The following is a 16867-nucleotide window of genomic DNA, read 5'->3' as shown; positions in this document are numbered from 1 at the left end:
TGTAAACACATAATTAAGGGTAAGCTTCGCTTAATTGTTTGTGGCTTCCATTTGCATTCGGGCGCCGCACGGAGGACGCCTCGGCTGCCGCCGATCGCGGGCCGCCCGCCGCTCGGGGGGCGCCCAGCCGAGGCCCGGCGGGGAGGCCCGGGGGGAGACGGGTCGGGTCGGGTTTGTCCGCGGGGCGGCGGGGTCGGCACGGGAGACACGAGCGATCCCCGGGGCGGCCCCTCGCCCGCCCTCCGCCCGCACCCGCGGGGCGCAGCCGCCCCCCGCCCGCCGCCTCCGCCGCCCCCGCGGCTCCTGCCGGCTCCCTCCCAGCGCCGCGGGCGGGGGCGGCGGGCGGGGAGAGCGGGGAGGAAGGCGGGAGGGAGGGGAGCGGAGCGGAGGGCGGCGCGGCCGGGAGCCCCCGCCCGGGGCCGGCGGCGGGACGGCGGCCCTGGACACCGCGCCCGCTCCTCCATCTTCTCTCGCCACAGCTCTCGCCTCGGCTTCCCCAGCCCGGGACCGGCCCATTGCCAGCCCCGCGGGGGGGGGCGGCCCTCCCCGCCGCGCCGCCCCGGCCCCGCCGCCCGCCCGCCGCCCCGCCGCGCCGCCCCGGGCCCGTCCGCCCGCCCCGAGCCGAGGGAGCGGCGGGGGCGGCGCCGCGGAGCTCCGGGCCCGCACCGCCCCGCCGGGCCGCGCCGCCGCCGCCTCCCCCCTCTGGGCCGCAGTGGTGCAGCCCGGAGGTTAGCGGAAGCGGCCGCTCGGCGCTGCCATGTTGAGCCGCCGCCGCCGCCGCCGCTTTGTTGTCGGCTCCATGTAGCTGGGGCCCGGGGGAAGGAGGGAGGGGGGCGCCGCGCCGCCGGAGCCGCCGCCGGAGCCGCCGCCGCCCGCCGAGGCCGGGACGCCCCCGCCATGGAGGCCAACTGGACCGCGTTCCTCTTTCAGGTGAGGCCCCGCCGCGGCCGCCCGCGCCCCCCCCCCCCTCCTCTCCCTTCCCTCCCTCCCCGCGGTCGCGGCGCTCCAGCAGGGCCCGGCTGTCACTCAGCGCCGCCGCCCGGCCCCCGCCCGCCTCCCCCGGCCCCGCGGCGCGGCGCGGCCCGCCGGGCTCCGTGCTGCCCCGCTGCCCTCCCTCCCTCCCTCCTTCCCTCTCCTTTTCCTCCTCCTCTCCCCGCTACTTTTTTCCCGTCTTTATCCCCCCCCTCGTTGTGTGTTTTCCTGCTCGCTGTGCGCTGTCTTTAGGCGCAGCCCCGCCGTTATCACGCGGATTATCCCTTTTCCCGCTGTTATTTTCATCTTTATTCGAGTTTTTTCCCCCCTCCCGCTCCCCGCCCAAAGGCCGCTCACGGCGCAGCCTCGGCCGCTGCGGGGCCGTTAATCCCGGCTCTGGCCTCGTGCCGCCGTTGGTCCGTTCCGTCGGGCGATGCGCGGCGTTGAGCCCGAACCGCTCCGGCCTTTTGTCGCCGCATCCCGGCCCCGCTGCCCGCCGTTGTTTTTCTCCGGTTCGCACGGAGGCGATGAGGCGCGGGGCTGCGGCGTCGCGAAAAGGGGAGTCGGATAAATCCGCGCATCGTCGCCCTCGGCCGCCGATCTGCGGGAGGTTGAGCCCGGCGGGGCGGTGCGGGGCGGCCGGGCGGAACCTCGGCCGTATCCGGGGCCGCGATCCCCAGCGGCGGAGGGTTTTACCGCCGTGGTTGGGAGCCGGTACCGCCCGCACCGCGCCGTTTTCTCGTTCTTTTTCTCGTTCTTTTTCCCCCGGCTAATAAAGCTCCCAGCCCCGCAATAAACACGGAGTGCCGCTTCTGGAGTCGTTTTGTTAAAAGCGGGGACTCGGGCTGTGAGCACCGTGCGGAACCGAGCGGCACGAGGTGCTTCTCTGTGTTCCTTTCTGCCCTTCCTTCTCCCCGCTGTCCCCGTTGGCTCAAACGAGTGACCAAAAAGTACGTCATGGCTTCAATGACACAACGGGACAAACATCCACCAGCTCTTCTCCGGGGGCTTTTATTCGGGTGCCTTACAGATTCCTAAGGGGTGGTTTGCCCTGCGATGTCCATCACATCCAGCTCTGACCTGTAGTGTGCTGTTTGTCGAGGAGGTTTCTGTGTGCCTGCTGGCGGCTCTTCCATGCAGAGCTGTGACTTTGGCTCCCAAAGCGATGCTCACAGTGTGCAATGAGCCGTCCTTGTGAGTTCAAAACCCGCTCTGAGTATCGGCCCGGGAAGCGAAAGTTGTCCATCCAACAGGGTACGTGGGATATGACTCACGCTAATTTGTTGCTCTCACATTAAGGCTGGAGCACAAAAATCTCTTTGCCTCTGGCGCTGGAAGTTCACAGCGCTGCATCTTGCAGCCCTGTCACACACACTGTTTGTTTGCTGTCCCCCCAGGAAGGAGCATTGCTTGGTAGCACAGCCCTGAGAGCTGCACCAGGCGGTCAGAACAGCAGCTGATGTGCTGCTAAGGTTAAGAAGAGTGAAGTGCAGCATGGCCGTGTGAGAGGCCTCTGTGCAGCAGGTGCTGTGTCCCCTTCCGAGCAGCGGGGTACAAACTGCTCCTAAGGGCAAGCAAGGGGCAGTGCAGTGCAGTGGGGCAGTGCAGTGCAGTGGGGCAGTGCAGTGCAGTGGGGCAGTGCAGTGCTGTGGGGCAGTGCAGTGCAGTGGGGCAGTGCTGTGGGGCAGTGCAGTGCAGTGGGGCAATGCAGTGCAGTGGGGCAATGCAGTGCAGTGGGGCAGTGCAGTGCAGTGGGGCAGTGCTGTGTGCCGGGGGCTGCATGGCAAGAAGCACCGCTGCTCACCCGGCCGTCAGCCCTTACGTAAGCGGCGGCCCCGCAGCACGCAGCCTTATGAATATACATTGGGCTGTGGCCAGCGACCGTGTCCCTGTGGTGGGAAGGAGTGCCTCGGTGCCTCTGAGAGCTGATGATATTGTAAGGCTTAAAAATAACCATAAACTGAGCGAATTTGAACCCGGTCCAAAGGATTTGGGCTCCTATTATCCGATCTGCTAGCTCTGCCTTTGAAACCGTATCTCGGGAGCTATCCTTAGGTGCTCTTAAGTGTCTCCTGCCGCAGTTAACAACGTTGTTGAATGCTTATTTAAAGTTGGCTGTAAAATGTGTCAGTGGTTTTGTTCTTTTTCTTCTCCAAATTAAGCTGTATTGAAGCACACAGCTTGCTTAATTCTGTGCTTTTGATGTGTGTTGTTTCTATGTGTTATAATGCAATGGAGGTGTCCCATTGCACAGCCGTGGTGGAAGTTCCCTGCTGCCCGGCTCAGACAAGAGCTGTGTGTTGAGGTGGTGTGTGGTGCTGGTTTGGCAGCGTGGCCAGCAGGACAGCCCTGTGCTTTGCTCTGTGCTGATCCCTCCTGCACACAGCCCTGCTGCTGCTGTTTGCAGGGCTGCAGCGGTGACATGCGGGCACCTGGTGCATCCCATGCTCCTGACAGCCACAGGGCTGTGCAGGCTCCTGACGGCTCCTGCAAGTTTGCTCTCCTGTTATCAAACCGAACCCGCAAACTGTTTTCCTGTCAGATAGGCTCAGAGTGTTACCGAGCACGTATTCCTTCCCACGTGGCTCAGTGTTTGTGTCCACTGATGGCTTTTATCCAAAGGCCATCGGCCCCGCGCTGCGAGGTGTGAGCGGAGCAGGGAGCAGAGCAGGGCTGGGGGCTGCTGCTGGGAAGTGCTGCCTGTGAAGGGTTCCCCACAAGGAGCACAACGTGCTTCCAGGAGCACTGCCTTGTGAGTTTGGTTTGTGTACTGAGAGCATTAGCTGGGCTGTGCTTTGTAAAGCTGTCTGTCTGCAGCCAAACAAAGCAGATGCGTGGGGGCTGCAGTGCCCAGATTTGAGTCCTGAAAGCATCGCGTGTTGCTTTGGGAAGAAAGCTGTAGGGAAGGAGCCCCCAGGGCCGTGGCACTGAGCTCACACTGAGCGTGAGTTCCACAGGCTTGTCTTCACACCGGGCAAACTGCGCTAATGCCCAGGCTGATCTGGAACCGCTCTGATGAGACCGAGATGCATCATGAATACAGATGCGCTTAAACTGGCTTAAGGTGCTGGAGTGATTTATTTTAATGCTCCATTAGGCTGAATTGCTCTGTGTGGTTTCTAAACCACTTTAAATTTGTATCTGCCCAGGCTTTGTCCCCGTCTGATGGGTGAGGGTTGATGTTGGTGTTTTCTGCCTTCAAATGAACAGCACTGTGTGCCCAGGGGCTGTCGTTCGGCTGAGGGCCGCCTGCCATGGCACAGTGCCGGTGTCCTTCTGCCTTTCCAGAGCGCCTCCCAGCCCTTCTGTCCCTCTCAGCTGTTGGGCGCTGCTTCGGGGCAGCCTCCAGCTCTTGCCCTGCTCTGTGCAGTCTCCAGTGATAGCTCCCAGCTGTGCGTTGGGCAGCTCAAGGGTGCTGCCGAGTGGTGCGGCTCCGGGCTGTGTTGCTGTGGTTGCAGTGCTCGCGCGCTGGTATGAACGCGTTGTTTGAACAAGATGGGTTATCGCAGCTCAGCTCCGGGCAGCTGCAGCTGAATCCGCGGCGCGCAGCGAGTTGGGTGTAAGTGGGAAGGTGGGGCGGGATTTTGCAACTCTGACGGTGCGCTCAGAAGCTCCAAAGATAGTCCTGCTGGGGCAGCTGATAGGATCGTTAGTAAAACGAGTTATCTGCTATGTAAAGATCAAGCGATACGGCAGTAAAAGATCTGACGGGCGCCTCGTTGTTTTCCACGAGAAATGTTGCCCTCCGGAAACTTAATAATGCTTTGATTGCTACGGTGTGTGCCTGGCTGCACTTACTCACCGCAGCCATGTGCGCATTCGGAGCGCGCGGTGAGTTACTTTGTTTGAAACCAAACTTACGTAACCTCCCGCTTGGCACCTCCATGGCCTTCGGTCTAACATTTGCTTTGCTGTAGCGTGTAAATGTTCTCACCGCGTCGAGGGGAGCTCCCCTCCCACGGACTGAAATGTGGCTGTTTGGTTTTAGGCACACGAAGCCTCCCATCACCAACAGCAGGCAGCGCAGAACAGCTTGTTGCCTCTGCTGAGCTCTGCAGTGGAGCCACCCGATCAGAAGCCGATTCTGCCCTTACCGATAACGCAGAAACCTCAGCCCGCACCGGAAACATTAAAGGATGCTATTGTAGGGATTAAAAAGGAAAAACCTAAAACCTCCTTTGTGTGCACTTACTGCAGTAAGGCTTTCAGGGACAGCTACCATTTGAGGCGCCACGAGTCCTGCCACACGGGGATAAAATTGGTGTCACGGCCAAAGAAAACTCCCACCACAATGGTGCCCCTTATCTCCACCATCGCCGGTGACAACAGCCGGAGCTCCTTGGTGTCCACCATCGCGGGCATCCTGTCCACAGTCACTACGTCTTCCTCCGCCACCAACCCCAGCAGCAGCGCCGGTGCCACGGCCATGGCAGTGACGCAGACGGTGAAGAAGCCCAGCAAACCCGTCAAGAAGAACCACGCCTGCGAGATGTGCGGGAAGGCCTTCAGGGACGTGTACCACCTCAACAGGCACAAGCTGTCCCACTCGGATGAAAAACCCTTCGAATGTCCGATTTGCAATCAGCGCTTCAAGAGAAAGGATCGCATGACCTACCACGTGAGGTCTCACGAGGGTGGCATCACGAAACCGTACACCTGTGGTGTTTGTGGAAAAGGCTTCTCGAGGTACCATGTAGAAAATCCCAGGCGAGCTCAAGTATTGGCTTTTATAACCAAGAGGGGTTAAGCTATCGCAGCGAGGGGTGGGAGAGGGGCGAGGGGATAAGAGCCGTGCTCAGCTCTGGGGCACAGGAGGGCAGCGAGCTGACGCCTTTAGCCACAATGTTGTGAAATGTTTCCTTGCCTTGGACACATCCATTCTGCTGGTGGTGCTCGCAGAGCCGCTCGAGGCCATCGGGCACAGCGGGCTGTCACCCTGCCCCTCAGCAAGGTGTGCCATAGGGCTGTTGGTCTGTCACCTCTACACGAGGTGCTGCCCTTTCCAGCTGTGTAAGAACTAAGTTTTACACTGCAGGCTGTGGCTCCTCTGCATTACCCTGGGCAGCAGTCAGTGTAGGCAGGGGGGTGTGGGCTGCAGGGCGCTGTTTGGCACTGTGAGTCCAGGTGTCATTGCTGCCTATTTGTAACAGTGCGCCTTTTCTTTCCTGTTCTCTCTTTTTGCAGGCCTGATCATTTAAGCTGTCACGTTAAACATGTTCATTCAACAGAGAGACCCTTCAAATGCCAAGTAAGGGCTACCATTATTTATTAAGAACAATGTATCGTTGTATAGTTAGAATCCCAGGGGAGTAATGGTTGCAGAACCGCATTTGCTCTTGGACTTTTCTGTGGAATGTGGGTTTGGGAATAAGGTCTCATCTGCACTACTTAGCAGCTGCGTGGCAGCAGTTTGAAAGGCTGCAGGGGCAGCTCCCGCAGGAAGATGAGAGGCTTCTTGCTTTCCTGGAGAACAACGGAGTTGTTTCATGGTACACTTAGCAGGAGGATTGTAGCAGTGTCCTCAGCTCAGCACAGCCACGTGTGCAATGCGTTTCTCAGTGTATCCCTTAGAAGTGCAGTGGAGTAGTTGATTCTGGATGTGCTGTTTTGTCAGAACGTGAAAGCATGTTGCTGTAAATTGATGATGTAGTGTAAGAGAAATAACCTGAATACCTTTGAACAATCAACTGTTTTGCTTGGAATATACCTGCGTGTTCCAACCTGTGTTTTAGTGACTCATCGTATATATGAAAGTTTTGTGTAAAAAGAATGGCTTTAGGAAAAGGTTTTGTTTCCCTCTTCTGATTTGGTGGAGGCAGAAGTAATCGAACACTTCAGCTTTGTATAGTAAAATGGTATCAGGTACCAACGGTGCCTGTTGTAGGTGGGTTTTTGTAAGCCAACTCTTGCTTTGTTAGGTAAGGCAACCCAGTGCTTCAGGATAGCTCAGGTAGTCGAGGGTGCCCATTTTGTCCTAGTCATCTCTGAAGCCAACTTCCATGAAGCTCCTGGGTAATGCTGAGCTCTGCTCAGCTGTTTGCTTTTGGTCTCTCTATAAATGTGGGCAAAACTTGAGGTAGTCAGTACCCGTAAGACACCTTTTGCACCTAGAAAGTAGAACAGGTTTGCAGTGGGCATGCAATTCATACTGTAACGATACTGTCTGTGCTTTGAGTCTAACTGTTGTCCTTCATATAGACGTGCACTGCTGCCTTTGCCACCAAAGACAGACTGCGGACACACATGGTGCGCCATGAAGGAAAGGTATCGTGTAATATCTGTGGTAAACTTCTGAGTGCAGCATATATCACCAGCCACTTAAAGACACACGGGCAGAGCCAAAGTATCAACTGTAATACCTGTAAACAAGGCATCAATAAAAGTAGGTGAACGTTTTAAAAGCATTTCTAATACCAATGTGTTTGCAAAGGGAATTGCCTTTGATTACATTAAAATGCAAGAACATACCCATCTCTGTGGGTATTCGCACCTATTAAAAATAGATATTTCATAACAGGTTCTTTGTAGAAATTGGCATATGTGGAATTGGTTTGCTGCTAGACTGTGCTGCTGGGGATGTTGAAAATGCCTGATTGTTGAGCTTGGATATTTGGATGCGAGATATTTTTCGAGGTGTAGGGTTTCAGCTCCAGCTTTGTAAGCCAGTTCGGCGGTGCTAAGCCAGTTCATTCGAGGCAGCTACAGCAATTGGTAGAGGTGGAAATGATGAGCTGAGATGTGGCCAGGGGGAAGTAATGTGCTGTTCTGTATGACAGGGGAAACTGAAAATTTGAAGTCATGCTTGGAAGAAAAAGTCAAAAGGCTTTTAAGAAAAAAATGGAGCTGAGATTTAACAAAAACAACTTTTAAGTTCTAGAGACTCGCTGTGGGCTTTTGTTTCAGTCTTTCTAAAATACAAATAAAATAATAAGAAAGAAGGTTCATTTTTGGCAGAGAAAGCAGATGTTCCTGATGTGCATTTTGTTTTAAACATTGGAAAAGTAGTTGTATATAATGCAGAATTAATTGCATGGTTTATAAGCACCTCTGTGATTTTTTGCTCCTGGAATCCTGCGAGATTCCATGCTCTTTTTGGAAGAAACCTTTGTCGTCTCAGCAGAAAACAGATTAAATTTTCAAGGTGAATTTGTGTTCTTACTTAATTGGCATAGCATGCATGAGTGAAGAGACCAGCAATCAGAAGCAGCAGCAGCAACAACAGCAGCAGCAGCAGCAACAACAACAACAACAGCAGCAACAGCAGCAGCAGCAACAGCAACAACAGCAGCAGCAACAGCAGCAGCAGCAGCATGTCACAAGTTGGCCTGGAAAGCAGGTAGAGACCTTGAGATTGTGGGAAGAGGCCGTCAAAGCGAGGAAGAAAGGTAAAATGAAACAGTACTTACTGTCTTGGTTTTATAAGATAATTGAGTTTATGGTTATATGGGGAGCTTGAGGAGTCAGAAAGGAGTGGTAGGTGAAAATGTCGTTCTCAAAAGTTAGAAGGCATAGCTAAAAATGAGCAGGAGGATATAATCACCACAATTAAGCTCGTAAAGGATCTCTGTTGCTTACTTCCCGCTGGTCTCTGTGCTTCAGAGCGTATGTAGCAGCCATCAATTATAAAAGGATGTTTGTATCTGCTCCAAGGCAAGAGTGTGTTTTTCAACTTGCATGTGGTTTTGAGCTGTGTTTATGTATATTTACCCGTTGTTAACTTGTGTGCATATATATATTTCTATGTATATATGTACACACATATAACACCTCCGTCTTTGTGTCATCATCAGCTTGCATGTGAATGCTTTCTGTGTCCCTTCCAGCCTTTCTCTCCTCACTTATTCCATTCACTTTATCTATAACTCGATTGTATTGCATGAAGTTTTCAGAAACTTGTAGAACTTACTTTTCCATCTCTTTTTTTTCTTCTAAATCAAAATTAACTCATCTTGAAAGTGCTTTTCATCACTGCTAGCACCCAGCTTATACATGCCCATCCTTCTGTCACCAAAGTTGAATAGTTTCCTTTTGTTGGTCAGTGTGTCAGCTTTGTAGAGAATAGATTGCTTCAGCTCAGTGTCTTGCTTAGTGTACAATAGTTTAAAGCTTCCTGCTACTGCTGGCTTATTCTTTTTGCAACAGTTCGCCTTCTGATGCCTGTCATTGACTCCTGTAGATTATGTGTTTTAGAAGAAATCTTAGTGACCGCTTGCTGCTTTTCACTGGCTGTTTTTAGTAATAAATGTTCTCAACTCACTTTTTTCCCCCCTTTTTCTCTTAAACTTCCTTTCAGTTTCTTCACTCTTTTCTAGGTCATATTTGTGTATGAGGCTGCTAGCTCCTTTCTCCTTCACTGTTATTCCAATTGAATTGAGTGCTGTGATTTGACAGTTTAGAAACAAGTTGTTCATGTTAAAATGTAGCAGTAGCAGACGTTAAACATGATCAGGCCGCTAAGTGGATAAAGCAAAGGGGTGCTGGATTTAGAAAATCCTAGTAACCTTTTTCTGCCTGTTCCTGTTTCCTCTCCCCTCCCTTTCTTATTGCCATTATGTGTACGCTGTAACAGAATCTGCTTTTGGACGGACTGGTGGGTGAGGGAGGGGAGTGGGGAGAAATGCTGTGGAATGGATGTTAGTTGTTTAATGAACTGAACTGGGGAAGGGACGTGGGTGGGCTGTTGGTGTGTGACTGCGCTTGGAGGGCGAAGCTAGGCCAGCCAGTGTCATGCCTGTGTGCTGCTCTTCTCCTGCTGGTTCTCCTGCGCTGGTGCCACCTGTTGTGTTGGCTTTACAATATGGGGGATTTTTTTTAGTCTTACGCTATTTTATTTTCACAGTTTTTTTTATTCTTTTTTTTTTTTTTTCACTCTTTCCCTTCCCTCCCACCCCTCCTAGATATGGACTTTGAAGAACCAACAGTAACCCTTGAATGGGGCTAATGTTGCTTTCAAAGTTAACTCTGTCTTGGTACATTTGTGTTGCCCAAGTGGCAGAGTGGACTCTTTGCTCCTGCTTTACCTCCTGACATGTGGGTGTAGACTGAGCTTGGTGTCCTACCCTACAAATGTGGAATAATACACGACTTAGACGTGCTGTAACCTTGACCTAGAATGCATTTTAGTTGGTTTCTCTAGCAGCCACCCCCTTCCTTCACCCACGGCCATCAGCCCGCTTCTGTTTTTGGAGCCTCGTAGTGTGGGCAGCCGGCAGGTGGTGCTGATGCCCAGCGATCCCCACGCTGCAGCCCGGCAGTGCCCAGCAGCGGGTACGGGCCTCCTGGCTCTTCCTTATGTGGTGCTTAATTCCTGCTTGCTGCAAACCAGAGTAACGCAGAGCTTGGTGCGGGGCGGTAGCTTTGTGTGAGAGCTGAGGAGGTGGTGGGGTTGGAGGCTCTCTGGACTCGGGAGCTTTGGAAATGACTCAGTAGGAGCACTGCGATCGGTGGAACAGCTTAGTAGAAATGATTAAGTGTGAATTAAGCGGGTAAATATTGCAATGAGCTGTGCTTCTCAGTCCCTAATAACGACTTTTTAAAACCTTCACAGAATGTCAGTTCACCTTTGAGAAGGCTATAGAGTACGTACCATTCGGTATGTACACTCTCTCCTCTATTTATAATGTTCCTCTCGGGAGGATTTTTTGATTGTACGCTACTGCTGTTATGAACGTTGAAACCCTTTTTATAAGACAACCTTGTTTGATTTCCTGGGGAAAAAGTACTGAATTCAAATGAACTGCATGAGAGTTTGTATTTCTTGTAGGCTGTAGAATGTTAACAGATTTAAGTTGATAATAATTCCTAACAGAAGATGATTCCAGAATTTGTACCTTTGTACTTGTTCGATTTTTTGTTTTTGTTTTTGTTTTTAGATCTCGTCCATGGTTTTTTATGTGTTAAAAACTTTTTGTCTTTTTATGTCTCATTTTTAGAAGCTGCTAACTTGTGCCAAACCTCCACTGCTGCTACTACGCCTGTGACTCTTACTACTCCATTCAATATAACGTCCTCTGTGGCTTCTGGGACTATCACAAACCCAGTCACAGTGGCAGCTGCAATGAGCATGAGAAGTCCAGTAAATGTATCAAGTGCAGTTAATATATCCAGTCCGATGAACCTAGGGCATCCTGTAACTATAACAAGTCCATTATCCATGACATCTCCATTAACGCTCACCACACCGGTCAATCTTCCCACCCCAGTAACCGCTCCAGTGAATATAGCACACCCAGTCACTATCACGTCTCCCATGAACCTCCCCACACCAATGACGTTAGCTGGTCCCTTAAATATAGCAATGAGACCAGTAGAGAGCATGCCTTTCCTGCCCCAGGCCTTGCCCACGTCTCCTCCCTGGTAAAGAATTTCTTAACAGTATTAAAAGGATTAAAATGGAATCCTTACCAGCAGTTCTTTTTTTGGGGTTTGTTTGCTTGTTTTGTTTTGGTTTTGTTTGTTTTTTGTTTTTCTTTTTCCCCTCCCCCCCTTCCCCCCCTTTATTTTAAGTTAATCATACATCCAGTCTAAGGCACCGTGGGCACGCACTGTCAGAGAGCGTAGTAGCATCTTCCCCTGTTGATTTGGCTCGTGTGGTTCAATCTTGAGTTTCACTGGAGCACTTCATTTAACGTGAGTTTTACCTTTTAGCCGACTTACGACGAATTAGAGCAGATACGTATTTGCCAGAGGTTTTGTGTTGTTGGTTTTGGTTTTTTTTTCCTTTAAGGAAGTCATTAAAAACCAGTTTTATGTTTTATCCCCCCAGATAACTTAGCAAATTATTTTAATCTAAACACTAGCAAAGACCCCCTTTGTGTCTGTAAGAGGGCAGATGGCTAATTGTAACTTGCCAGTCCTTAGGTCCGTTTTCTTGGGCTAGTGTAGAATCTTTGTCTGTGTTGATGGTTTTTTTTTTGTTTTGTTTTGGTTTTTCTTTTTTTTCTTTATTTTTTTTTCTTTTCTTTTTTTTCTTTTTTTAATGAGTAAATGAATTACAATGTTGTCATTTAAAAAAAAATGCATTTTGGATGAAATATGCATTTTACCTTTGGGAATATGATAATTTCAGGCAGCATTCCCTATGGGAAAGGTGATACCAGCTCTGATATGCAAAGCATATGATAACTTATCATTCTAACTTCGACATATAATAGGGATTGTGACCTGATATTTGGAGATGTAAATATTACCCAACATATTACCCTAAGGGAACATAGCATTGTAGTCAACATTTTTAAAAATCAAACTGTTATTGTTTGGCCAGAAACAGCCGTGGCTGACAGAAGAGGAGTCGAAATGTATGTAAACATGGTCTCTGAGCAGTCAGACCCCTATGGGACTCTTACCTAGGAGCAAAAGGAGTGCTTTGAAACTTAAGAAACATTGCTTTAAGCTGGAAGATTCTGGAGGCACTGGGTGTGATTTTTATGCCCTCTGCCTCGCAATCAGAACCTGCTGGTGTGACAGCAGGGGACAGACGTGTTAGTTGTTCACTAGAAGTTTTGTCTTATATTAAATTGTATACAGTTTTTATTCTAACCACTAACTAGGTAGGATGCCCCTTCAGGACAAGCAGAGAGCGTCTTTTAATTTCTCCCCTATTTCTTAATCAAGTGTTGTGCAAATCTGTTCAACTTTGTAAATATTTGCAAACATCATCATTTTTACGTTACTCTTCTATTGTGTTAACACATTTCTATCAATTTGTGGGAGTTCTGGGGCGACGGCCTGAACTGTCTGACCCAGAACTGCTCCACAAATGGTCACACATGTTGAAGCTACATGTGCTTTTTATTTCTTAACCTGTTTATCTGTACATAACGTAGAAAGCAAAATCTAGGGAAACAGATATACTTTTTAGACTATCATGTCACATATTCACATTTTTAAAACTTTGTTTAAAAAAAAAAACAGCAAAAAAAAACAACAAAAAAAAACAACCAACCCAAACCAACCACCCCACCCTAAAACCAAGACTCTACATTAAAAAAAAAAAAAAACACACAAAAAAAGAAATAATAATAATAATGAGTTGAGATGTTTTTATTTTAATGAAGCTGAAAGCTATGGAGATTAGCGTGTGCGCATTTTCACAGAGTGCTAGCAGGACTGACTAGTCAAAATGGACCGCTTCCGTTCCTACCCTGCCGTGTCAGTACAAGCAGTGATTGCCAGGCTGCTGGGTCAGGTGACAGGTATCCGCATCATTACGTGAAACTGTTCTAGGGGCTTGGACTACATAGTAAAACAAAAACAACAAAAAAAAAAGAGCTTAGTGTAAAATAATTTTATAAATGATCTTTTGTACTTTAGGACATCAAATTGTACAACTTTTGTATATATAAAAGCTTAGGAACTTTCTGTTTAGCAGAAAGGAAACACATTCCTACACTTTTAATGTATATGTTTGTTATAATGTCCATGTAAACATATGCCCTATGTTTGTGCCTTTTAATTAGTTTGTCTCAATAAACAAAAATGTAGAGAAGAATATGTAGCTATGACTTTGTTACCACTGTTCTTACTCCAGATGTATAGACGTCTTCGTTTTTGCACTGTGTAGAGCGTTGCGTGCAGACAGCTGCATGACTTAGGCTGATACGGCCAACATGAGGCATGTGAGTTGAATGCACCCCAGCAAAAATCCTTCCTCCCTTAGCGTAGAGCAGCCCGTGCTGACGGGCGTTGCATGTTGGGTTGTGTAGTTTCCAAGCCATCTCTGTTACCCATCGCAGTGATACCAACTTGCACCAGTTTTACGTAGTAGGTACGGCATTCTGGATCTGGGTAAACTGCAGAGATGACCCTTAGATGAAGTTTGGGTGTCCCTGAGCTTGAAAAAAAACAAAAGCATTAAAAGCCAATGTGAAAATGTGTACGAGAAGTGGTTATCTATGAATTACTTACAATAAACAGGTGTGAGACTTAATTGTATGTTGTCAATTACTGCAGTATTGACAGGGGATCCATCGTCCCGCCAGCGTGCCCTGCTGGTGTTATTTTTATCCCGGCAGAGTAGCGGTAGAATAAACACATTAAACACTGGCACGGAAATTTTTCAATGTACCAGACACTTCCCCGACCACTCACGGCGGTGCTCTGAGCACTGGATAGGAAAAGGGCTGTTTCCTTTTTATTTTATGTTGGTTCTGCTCAAATGTACCTGGTTTATGTCCACAGAGCTGCATTAGCTAATTGTCAACCTGTTTCATTCGTACTTGGGTAAACATTTGCTTTGTACTGTGCATAAATGGTTCCGAGGTGTGCTCCTCAGCTGTCTCAACGCAGACATTAATTTCACTTGTAACGCCGTCATACAAAATACATTAAGCTGTTTTCTGACAACCCGAAGCTGCCTGGTCAAGTAGTTTGTGCCTTGTGTGAATGGCTCATCCGCAGCGCTGACGGCAGCGAGGCCGGCCGCAGGTGGGAGGCACGCGTGGCCACAGCAGTTGGTGTGGCAACTCGTGTCCCCTCGGCTGTGGGATGTGAATGCTGTCGGCAATCCATAGATGTGAAGAACAGATGCTCCCCTCACACCGAGTGTTTCTGTGCAGCCGATGCATTTAGCCTAGTTTTTTTCACGGAAACTTTTAAGCTGGATGTCATCCAACGCCCAGGGAAGCAGATTGCTTCTGTTGGTTGAATTGGTTTTCACATCAAGTCGGTTCAGGTCCCCGATTGCAAGAGGTTCAAAAAGGTTCTGATTTTTTTTCTTCTCATAAGCATTCGGTGTTAGGGCAACGGCTCAGCGCTGAGCGGTAGTTTCACAAAACCGAATTTTGCTTTGGAAGGATTTGTGCTGCGGAAGGGCAGAGCGGTCAGAGCAGTGACATGAAAACTCACCTCTGCGCATGGAGAGCTGCAGTGACGCCGTGGTGCTGGCTGGATGCTTCCGGGGAGGTGGGCCAGCAGGAAGTAAGTACTGCAGCACGGCTGCCAAAGCCGCCGTCAGGCCGTGCCAGGGGCCTTCCCAGGCTGTTCTCTTCTTTGCTTGGAGTATCCACAACTCTCAGGAGGTGTTTGGGCTGAGGAGAGATGAGGGGTGGGCCTCACGTGTTGTTGGCATTGGGGAGTTGCACCTGAGAGATGTAAATTGGTGAGGGTTTTTCTTCAAAGGTAGATCACAGGCAAGAGAGAAAAGCATGTCTATGTTATTCTCTTAGGTTACGTTTTGATTCCCATTGCATTTTTCCCCTCTTACAAGGGTCAGAAGAAGGCTGCGGTTGGACTTGACGATCTTCAAGGTCTTTTCCAACCTGGGTAATTCTATGATTCTAAGGGTTTCAGTGTCAGAAAGAGGGAGGTATCTAATGTCTGCATTTAAAGAAAAACACCAAAGAGCAATAAGCTGTTTTAGCTGAAACAATCCGTGTTACATAAAGGGGCAGGGCCTGCAGGGGATCAGCGCGTGGCATTAACGGTGCCGATAAGCCTCTGTAGTTCTGTTCACTCTTCACTGACTTTTATTTTAGAAATGGTCACTGAGACACATCTTGAGAACTGCTGAAAACAGCCAGAGCTGTTGAGATTCTCACCAAATAAAGAAGGAAAATGAGCATTTAAAGAACAGGCAGGTTTCTGAAAGCATTGTGTGTTCAGTTTGTTTCTGACCCTCCTCCCCAGGATCCCCATATGAGAGCTGAGTTCTCAAAGAGAAGACCATGGTTGTTTGGCACAAAGTCCTTCTGCAAACTGCCTTGCTTCCTTGGTGCCTTAGACTATCCATCTCACAATCAGATTTAACAGCATTTTGAAAGGCAGCTATTAAAAGCACTTCACATTTGTAAATGGCTTTCGGATCTGTTTCTTTCTTTGTGCTTATGTGGATCTTCTAACTAGTGCTGCTTAGGATAAATACTAAGTGTAAAAATAAATCATCCCCTTGCATTATTGGCAGGCAGAGGAAAACTTGAACTAAGTCCCTTTCTACGTGTTATTTAATGCATCATATTTATGCTTGCTATGCTTATCCTTGATCTCTCACTCACAGCTTCCAGAACAGCGACTGAAGGGTGACACAGGAACTACGTGCTAACTTTTATGTCAAAAATAGCTCTCACCTTTAAATGCACGAGGCTTGGGGACTGTTTCCTAATTAGAAAAAGAATGCCTGAGCTTCTACCGTGAATCCATTTTACGGCTGTGTTAAAGCTTGACTGTCAACTCCTGGTTAAAATTTAGTGCTGAGGTCTTGACCTAGAAACAAACCTTTTTTGGTATTGCTTTGGAAAAAGTATTTCAGTGCTAAGAAAAACTCAGCCGTGCTGTCCAGCCAGCTCCCCCATCACGGCTGGCCCAGAGTTCTCGGTGGACTGATTCTGCCTACTTCTCCCTTAAGCCCAAGTTGGGCTGCTGGGAAAGATGGGCTCATGTTCTTCAACATAATAATAGGGTGGTTTTTTGGGGGGAGGTTCTTCAGGATTATGGGCTAGTTTGAACCATACCAAGAAGCCCCGGGTTTTTCTTTACAGATGCTTCTTCATCTGTAAAACATTTCAGCACGGGCATCTGACTCAAACTCGCATCAGAGAACACAGATCTGCTGTCCCGACCTCCAGAATTTACACATCCAGTAAAAATGACAAGGGGAACTTTGAGAACCTTTCAGAACGTGTGGAACCTTTTGTACTTCAGAAGAGGCAGAAATGTCGCTCTCACCTTTTCACATGGTTGTTATTGCCAACTGTCAAAGAAACAACGTATGTTCTGTGTTTCCCGTGGCAGTTTTGTTTTCCCCGGGGAATTCTCAGTTCAGTTGGGACTGGCTGAATTAAACTCACTATTTGATTTCTTAATAGTTGTGCACTTCTTTTCCCATTTCTCCTTCCTTGCTGGTGTCATTTGCAGCAAGGATCCGTATCAAAGGACATAAAGAAATTTGATCGCCTGCTTC

General features: G+C 49.3%; 1 protein-coding gene and 2 long non-coding RNA genes across 11 annotated transcripts; 2 read left to right on the top strand and 1 right to left on the bottom strand.

Annotated features, from left to right (window-relative positions):
* Positions 1-383: 383 nt before the first annotated feature.
* Positions 384-13462, top strand: VEZF1 (vascular endothelial zinc finger 1). Of its 9 annotated transcripts, none has more exons than XR_001559042.2 (7): positions 396-930; positions 4961-5679; positions 6157-6220; positions 7171-7354; positions 8145-8357; positions 9870-10564; positions 10905-13462. XR_001559042.2 is itself a non-coding variant. In XM_015881185.3 (7 exons), the coding sequence occupies exons 1-7, from the start codon at positions 898-900 to the stop codon at positions 11330-11332; spliced, it is 1665 nt and encodes a 554-aa protein (XP_015736671.1). In that variant the 5' UTR covers positions 401-897; the 3' UTR covers positions 11333-13462. The 9 variants fall into 9 exon arrangements, 7 of the variants coding, with proteins under 7 accessions (XP_085378049.1, XP_085378050.1, XP_085378051.1 ...); XR_014936429.1 differs by having other exon boundaries at positions 397-930; positions 4961-5658; positions 7171-7236; positions 10520-10564; XM_015881185.3 differs by having other exon boundaries at positions 401-930; positions 4961-5658; positions 10520-10564.
* On the bottom strand, positions 13000-14968 carry LOC107322776 (uncharacterized). The gene is made up of 2 exons (XR_001559043.3): positions 14818-14968; positions 13000-13804 (listed from the first exon to the last, which is right to left on the bottom strand). It is a non-coding gene; the product is annotated as an uncharacterized LOC107322776 (long non-coding RNA).
* LOC146757373 (uncharacterized) lies at positions 14878-16769 on the top strand. Its single transcript, XR_014936438.1, has 2 exons — positions 14878-14990; positions 16446-16769. It is a non-coding gene; the product is annotated as an uncharacterized LOC146757373 (long non-coding RNA).
* The last annotated feature ends 98 nt before the right edge of the window (positions 16770-16867 follow it).

The sequence above is a fragment of the Coturnix japonica genome, chromosome 22 (genome assembly GCF_054131305.1).
Source record: "Coturnix japonica strain WE chromosome 22, WE-NBRP24, whole genome shotgun sequence".
Lineage (NCBI taxonomy): Eukaryota > Metazoa > Chordata > Aves > Galliformes > Phasianidae > Coturnix > Coturnix japonica.
This window is presented reverse-complemented; position numbering and strand designations above follow the sequence as displayed.